General features: G+C 37.9%; 2 protein-coding genes across 3 annotated transcripts; both read right to left on the bottom strand.

Annotated features, from left to right (window-relative positions):
- Positions 1-1,050: 1,050 nt before the first annotated feature.
- On the bottom strand, positions 1,051-2,402 carry LOC113336696 (glutamine synthetase cytosolic isozyme 1-like). The gene is made up of 2 exons (XM_026582344.1): positions 2,010-2,402; positions 1,051-1,738 (listed from the first exon to the last, which is right to left on the bottom strand). Exons 1-2 carry the CDS (start codon positions 2,400-2,402, stop codon positions 1,055-1,057), a joined length of 1,077 nt encoding a protein of 358 aa, XP_026438129.1. The 3' UTR covers positions 1,051-1,054.
- A 104-nt stretch (positions 2,403-2,506) lies between these two features.
- On the bottom strand, positions 2,507-6,122 carry LOC113336697. 2 transcript variants are annotated; one of them, XM_026582346.1, is made up of 3 exons: positions 5,805-6,122; positions 5,539-5,697; positions 2,507-3,120 (listed from the first exon to the last, which is right to left on the bottom strand). In XM_026582346.1, the coding sequence occupies exons 1-2, from the start codon at positions 5,950-5,952 to the stop codon at positions 5,561-5,563; spliced, it is 285 nt and encodes a 94-aa protein (XP_026438131.1). In that variant the 5' UTR covers positions 5,953-6,122; the 3' UTR covers positions 2,507-3,120; positions 5,539-5,560. The 2 variants fall into 2 exon arrangements, with proteins under 2 accessions (XP_026438131.1, XP_026438130.1); XM_026582345.1 differs by lacking the exon at positions 2,507-3,120 and having other exon boundaries at positions 5,413-5,697.
- Between the last annotated feature and the right edge of the window lie 1,979 nt (positions 6,123-8,101).

The following is an 8,101-nucleotide window of genomic DNA, read 5'->3' as shown; positions in this document are numbered from 1 at the left end:
CTCTTTTACCCCAATTTGTCTGCAAAATATTTTTTGCTAGACCTTAACATTATGGAATTTACGTTACAGGTTTATCAGATGACAAGATAAACCTTGAATAACACGTGAAGATGATTTAGCTGAAAGTGTTCAACAGATTTTCTAGGGGTTATTCTTCACGATTGGAGTTGGGAGGAACAAGCACGAAATTTTGTTGGAAGGAACCGTATAATATGTTTGCGTGGTTATCGAGGATAATTTTGTCTGATTCAATAGATATTTTAAACTAATTTCAATTTGATGAGCTGACTCCGATTTTTCCACTCCCTTTATCCCAAACCCCCTCCCTATGGAATAAGCCCAACTCTTGAGACTCATCTCAGGAGGTATATTTTTCTTCCACAAATACCCCTCAAATGCCTTGCTAGCTGTGTCCCCCGTCAACACTTCATAACACTTTTTGACCTTAAAACTCTTTAAGGATATCAAGGTTGGTTGACTTCTTTAGCTCTTCTTTCTAGTTTGTCGCAGTTTCTTGATTGTAATTTTACTTTTTATCGAAGTTGAAAAAAAAACAACATTCTTGGTCGATTTCCATTAGTTCTACTCCACTTTATGCAGTGGCATTGGTTGGTTTGTAAACACAAACGACGTGCTGAACGAGCCACAAAGGACAACTAAACTTTGCCCAACATAAACTTTAATATACCAAATTTGTATATATTAGAGAGTAATTTGTATATAAAAACCCGTCGGTACCTGTACCACTTCCCTATAAAAACTGCATATACTCTCATGGAAATGAGCCGGGGATGCTTTTGTTGCCGCCATTGAAAAGCTGTGAGGAGACGGGCGGTTTGTTAAGATTTAAGCACACGAAAAGAAAATTGCAAACCAAAATTTATTTCATCATTGCTATACGTAACAAACAAGTAAACAAACAAACACTAGCCCCTCAATTTAGTTCATGAACAATGGCTAACCCATTTTTATAGTGTCCACTGCCCACCAGCATTGCCAAAGGAATTTTGTAATAACTGAAAGAAGAACTAAGAGGCCTGGAAGAAAAAGACTATTACATTCGTTTCCAAAGAAGAGTAGTTTCGGCTATCATGGAAGTAACCAAGTACGGATCCATGTTCGATCCCGGACGACGATCTTCGAAATACCCTTTTCCTGCTTTTTCAACATCTTTTCCAACTCGAATAGAAACTTGCCTATTTCCAACTCCCCATATGAAATTATTATAATTTGCAGTCTCATTCTTCCCCGTAAGACGTCGTTCATTCCCGTCGCCGTAAAATGCAATGTGTTCTTTGTGCTTGAGTCCCAACTTCTCAATGGCCTCCCTAATAAATTTGAACCCTCCTTCATTTCTCATGGTTTTAGTGCTGAAATTTGTATGTGCTCCAGCACCATTCCAACCCTTTTGCACTGGTTCTGGGTCGAAGCAGACAACAACACCAGCAATCTCAGCAATTCTTTTCAAGATATATCGAGAAACCCATAATTCATCACCAGCTGAAATCCCAGTAGACGGTCCAACCTGATACTCCCATTGTCCTGGTGCTACTTCAGAACTGATTCCACCGTGGTTAATACCAGCATAAAGACAAGCTTTATAATGAGCCTCAACTATGTCGCGTCCGAAGATCTTATCGGATCCAATCCCACAGTAGTAATGTCCCTGAGCAGGCGGAGAGACTCCCACCGGAAACCCTATTGGCCATTTAGACTCCTTTTGCAATAGGGTGTATTCCTGTCCATGCATGCAACCAACAGATTAGACGACAAGAGATAAAACCAGTCTGTGACCCTTTTATCAACAGTATTCACTTTTTTTTTTGGTAAGTAAAGAAATTGATGTTGGCAAACACTGGCATCATCACCAGGTGACTTTACCACTGTAATACAGTGACACCGGCCTTTTAACCACAGTTTTAAAGCACTTCAACAATAATCTGCACCAAAAAAAAAAATCCATAACATTTGGTTATGAACAAACATTTACACACTGTCTCATTTTTTACCTGCTCAATGCCAAACCAGGGTTCTTCAGCAACAACATCCGGATCATTGAATATCTTTGCGGCATTGTACCTAGTGTTGGTAGAAATTGGGTCTCCACCGGGAGTGTAAGTGTCACAAAGCACGAGAATATTATTGCCACGTCTGAACGGGTCTTTGAAAATTGCTTGTGGGTACAAAATAACTTCACTGTCTTCTCCAGTAGCTTGATTAGTACTTGAACCATCATAGTTCCACTTGGGAAGTTTGAGAGGATTAGCAACAGGACCGGAAAGAGTTCTGGCTTTGCTACGTAGATCCATGCACGACGACCCGCCGATCCATATGTATTCAGCTATGACTTTCTCAGTTGAATCAGTAAGATCTATGTTAATTAAATCAGAAAGAAGAGACATTGTATGATAATACGGGGTACTGAAATGAAGCTATTTCCTATGGATTTTTTTTTGTGAATTCCCAGTGTGATCTCAGTCAGATTTAATAGAAGATGGAAACAATGTTGGCCATCCACGTATTGGATTGCATGAAACCGGTGTAGAATATTTGTAACTTTTGGTTTATTATATGTCAGAAATTGAACAAACTGCTTGGCCGTTTCTTGAAAATGGAAGAGCAGTGATGCCACAAAATTAGGAGGTGGAACAAATTTTGCAAAAAGCTTCTTTACATGCCTGGCCGGAACTAATTAGATAGTTTATACGCCCAAAATGTAGGGCATCAAACACAACTGAGCAAGTCCTTGACAGGCTTACTAAAATGAAATATTAGTGCGTAGAAGAGTTTCGAGTGCATATTTATCAACATCCAGCAAATTCGCCATCCAACAGAGACCATATGCTAGCTTACAAGTTGCAAAGGACATGCAGCTTAAGACCAAGTCTATTTACCTGTTGCAAACTACTCACCGGCTATAAACCGAAATTAAGAAATTCCAAACTTATAAGTAGTTGTAATCCACTATTTCATAATGGAAGTTTGCTGGTGGTTTTTTCCTCCTCTCATTGAAGAGGTCTTGCCACATCAATCTTAGTGTTGTATAATTGCATCTTTCACCCTATACATATTGATTGCTTGTTTGGGTTCCACTTGCTGGGGAATCAATACTCCAAGACACTGCACAATGTGGAACCTACATAAGCACCAATATCCGAAATATGCAAATAACCGCAATCACATAACTCCAAGACTTACGTGGAAACCTCTTCAATGAGAGTAATAAACCATGGGCAAACTTCCACTATGAAATAATGGGTTGCAATTACATCTTCAAGTTTATGGATTACACAACTTTAAGGTGCAAACTGGCACTTAGATAACAATGCCAATACACCCATCGCTAGTGGTGGATTAACTCTTTATACCCAATAGGTAAGTTTCAACAGAGCATCAACAAGAAAAATGGTAGAAATACTTACTAGGTTATGAACAAACTCTAGAATCACCAAACTTGGGCGAAAAATAAACAGTCAAATTTAATAAATTAGTGTCACCAAGATTTAGTCAAACACTTCCTTGGCAAAACCTCAAGCTTCTCAGACTGATAACAATGCCAATACACCCATCGCTAGTGGTGGATTAACTCTTTATACCCAATAGGTAAGTTTCAACAGAGCATCAACAAGAAAAATGGTAGAAATACTTACTAGGTTATGAACAAACTCTAGAATCACCAAACTTGGGCGAAAAATAAACAGTCAAACTTAATAAATTAGTGTCACCAAGATTTAGTCAAACACTTCCTTGGCAAAACCTCAAGCTTCTCAGACTGATTTCACTCTCTCCTACAAGCTCTTTCACGGCCGCATAAAACTCTCCTCCTATCTACTTTTCACGACCGGGAACTGCCACTTCCTTCGTTTTTCAAACTTACGTAGCCTAAGACAACACTAGGTACTCTCCTGTAATTGTTAAGAGACAACTCATTGCTCGGCCATAAGGAGTGATGGCCCAACGTATCCTACAAATATCAAATTCCATGTTCCTAGCAAAAAAAAACTCCATGCAATTCAAAAAGTAGGACTACCAGAGAAGAGAATAGATGATAGTATACTTTACTACCAATTTACAACTAAACACAACAAACTTTTAGTCGGATGTCTAACAAATAAGTCCATTTTCGAAACTAATACGACGTAAATCCTAATACAGTTCGCCGCCATGGCCCTACCACTGCAAAATAAATTCACTTGGAAGCACCAAAACCCATTTTTCTATCCATGGCCCAACACCACAACATGATAGTCGGGGGAGTCGCCAACAACACCACACAACTGACACAAGCATCTCAACTAGCTGGTTGATTGCACCGGAAAACCTGGTGATGGGAGTGCCAAAGCCTACCCAAGACCGGCAAGAATCCTTTGCAGAATTCCCATAGGAAAACACTCAAAGTTGTAGCTGCTCCGCTAGGGACTACAAACTATTATGATTGGCTGAAACTTGGGCACCACTCATGGCTGCCAAGATGGCATTGCATAAAAACTAGCCAAATTTAAATCTGATTCATCACCTTTAGTGCATTTTATCGATAGGTACCTGGCTAACATGAACGGTCAAGCACCGCAAAACCTCAATTGTAGTCCAAAAATGCACATAGCCCTACAGATGCCCTAGCATCTCAGACAGCAACGAGAATCCAACAAGCCACAGTGACTACAGTAGTTGAAATGGGAATACTCAGAGCAATCATTTTTTTCTTGTACTGTAACCGATGACTGTAAGACTCGAACATTTACTCATCTCTATGCTTGGTTAATAGTAAATACCGTATGTCAATAACAATATAAAGAATATACATTGTAGTAAGCAACTAAGCCACCTATCAGTTTCATGTCCCGTGGTGCAACTTTACATGCCCATAATTTTACAAATATCAAACTCCATGTAACAACTACGCAGTTTCAAGAAGTAAGACTACCAGAGAAAAGAATAGCTGATGGAAGGTTTTGACATCGATCAATTACAAACAAACCCAACCAATTCTATTCCATCTAAACCAACTTTTAATCAGATGTCTACCGAATGAGTCCATTTTCGAAATGAATATGATGTAAGTGCTGATATAAATAGAACTTGTAGAAGACATGCATGCAAGGACACCAACATCTGAAATATTGTTAGTGATTCGTAGGTTACAACAACAACAAAAAACTACGAATATTTTGCTTGTTTGTAACCAGTAAGGCTTACAACCCTCCCTAGACGAACCTTCAGGTTTTCGGGCCATTGGCTTCTCACCATACAAATGATGGTGCTAAACTAGAAGGAGCTTAGATTGCCAAGAACCACTGGCACTACGAGAGAATATGACCCATACCTAATTTCTATGACAACACTGTGAAATCATAAGCATGAAAACAACTCTCACTAATTCTGGGGCAAGACATTATAACACAAAATCAATAATAAACAAGTAACAGAGTAAAATCCTTGAACTAATTTGAAATTACAAGTAACTGTCTCAAAATGACAACTACCAATTTCTCAATTAATGTGGCAGGAAAAAAAAAACAATGAAGTTATAGAAGAAACCTGATAAGTTCTTTAAGATGAATTAACCCCTAAGAATCCTTCTAGTTGTAGTGATCAAACCAGATTTCTTAGTACTGTGTACATCTTCAAATCCAGGATCAGATTCATCATGGAACCATCCAACTGATTTCTGAGCTTCATAAACAATTTGTGAAATTCCTGAAATAACAAACACCAAATCAAAATTAAAAACCAAAACCTAGAATCAGAAACAAAACCCACTACCAGAATCCACTTCCTAATTTATCAGAGAAAGAGAGAGAGACCTTGTTTAACAGTTTGCCTATTCTCTCGAATCTCGTGAATAGTTGCAGAGATTTTCCAATAAAGAGGACGACCGGTATAGAAAATGATAGCAAGGAGGAGGAGGATAAAGAATACTCGAACGGAAATCCTAACTCGTGAAGACACCATCGCCAGTCGAGAGATTTAAAGAGAGAGAAAAATGAAGAATGCCTGTGACTTACTGGCTGTGAGCAGAAAAGAGGCGATATCTTAGAATCGGGAAGCAAAATCGCGCCAAATTATCGATTAGTTATGAGCGTAGGATGTATTGGAGAGGAAACTAGTATTCTACACATCGATCCGCCTCCGGAGGTTTCTCAGGGGTGCACACGTGTTACTGGTTTTTTCGGCTTTCTAAGTCACATTACCCGCCGAGCAGTGCTATCCCGCACGACCTTGCAGTAAGTTATCTCGCTCAAGCGGCTTCTATACCGTTAGATGATGCTAAAAGCCAGATCTAATGGCCTTGAACCGTTTAAGGAAAATGATGGATCCTTTCCTGAAAGTGGTGGGTCCGTTCCTGAATGTGAATCTAACCATTGATTTGATCATCCAATGGTAAAGAAGTCGCTTTTACGGGAAACCATCCAACAAAGTCGTGTGTGATAGTATTTGTCTTTCCCAAATTGTTTATGCAAAGTATTCTAACAGCTTGTTTTGAAATCTTGGATACGCTTCAAAAAGCAGTGTTCTTTTTTTCTTTTTTTGCATTCTTCAGAAGTTAAGAGCATGTTTGGGGATGTTATTTGGAAACAATTTAGAGTAATTCGAATAGGCATGACAAACTATCTAATTTTCCCATTATAACCTACAGTAGGATGGACAAACAACTTAAAGGGATGGACAAATTCTCAATTAAAAGGCCTCATGTCTCGGATTGGGTCGTTCAGATCAAATGGAGACGACCGACCCAAATTGAGACAAGGCTCGACTCAATTTGAATCGGCCGACTCAATTTGAGCCGAAACACTGCTTTGAAAAAAACAAAAGAAAATATCGTACACTTTGTCAAAGCCAGTTAAAATTGGTTTTATATATTTTGTTTTATTAGATTTTTTTATATTGGATCCCACGTGATATTGTAACATATTGTTTTATATAAAAACGGGTCTCACCAGTTAAAAAGAATATTCGTCTATACAATAAAGTGGGCGTGCTAGTTAAATTTGCTTATTGACCACTTTGAGAAATCACGTATGCTCTTCAACATGGACGGACAACTGCCTAAAATTTGCCTTGCCCATTGCTCTTATATAAGTAAAATGGTGATTTATTTTTGGAACAAAAAATCTCAACTCCCGACTTCGTAGAGAAGTTGCTTCTGGACTTGTCCTCACTTTCACTCATTAGTATAATCATTTTCTTATCATTTTCCTCTTTATCTTCTTCCTAGAAAATCTAGGTATTTGACGAATTCATATCCTTAGTTGTTTTTTTTATTAATTATTTTCCTGACAGATTAGCAAATAAATTTAATTTGTTGTTTGGAAATTTTTTTTGTTTGTTTTTATGAAGGGATGATGCTTGGTTCATGTAAATCTGATTTTGTTATTTTACTGAGAGATTAGCAAATAAATTTAATTTGTTTTCTGGAATTTTGTTTGTTTGCTTTACGAAGGGATGATGCTTGGTTCATAAAAATCTGATTTTGATAGAAGTTTTATTAGTTGTTGATATATTTCCTATCTTTTTCATTTTTACTTCATCGGTAGACTTTTTTTGATGCTTTTCTTATCAAATAGATGGAAATAAATTTGGGATTCAACTGATATCATTACGTCTGGAATTCTGGAGATTTTTTTATCGTTTTTTAAAATCTCCATATGAATCTTATTAGATAGCATGCGTGTTACTTTTACAAAATATTTTTCTCCATGCGATTTAACACTTTTGAGAAAAGTTGTGTTATCTATTATCAAAACACACACCCTTATTTACTTGAGTGGTTGAGGTGGTGGTGATGAAGTGATGGTGGTGGTGGTGCCGATGGCGGTGTTGTGGAAGCTTCTCTAAATCTCATAGGGTAGGGGTGAAACGTTTGGGCGAATACCATGCGACGATCCTGAACCAGACTAAAGTCCTTTAAACACTAGAGGAGAAACGATGAACCCTAAAGGGTGAATTCCATATAAGGATCTTAAACAATATCTAGGGAATATTAGGTAATAGCAGCATGAAGTTAACTGTCAATTGACATAACTACCTGGTTAATGGCAAATGACCATTTTGCAAAGAGTTTGAAACAGTGTGACTATTTTGTGAACCTGATTAAGAAAGT

The sequence above is a fragment of the Papaver somniferum genome, unplaced genomic scaffold (assembly GCF_003573695.1).
Source record: "Papaver somniferum cultivar HN1 unplaced genomic scaffold, ASM357369v1 unplaced-scaffold_154, whole genome shotgun sequence".
Taxonomy (NCBI): domain Eukaryota; kingdom Viridiplantae; phylum Streptophyta; class Magnoliopsida; order Ranunculales; family Papaveraceae; genus Papaver; species Papaver somniferum.
This window is presented reverse-complemented; position numbering and strand designations above follow the sequence as displayed.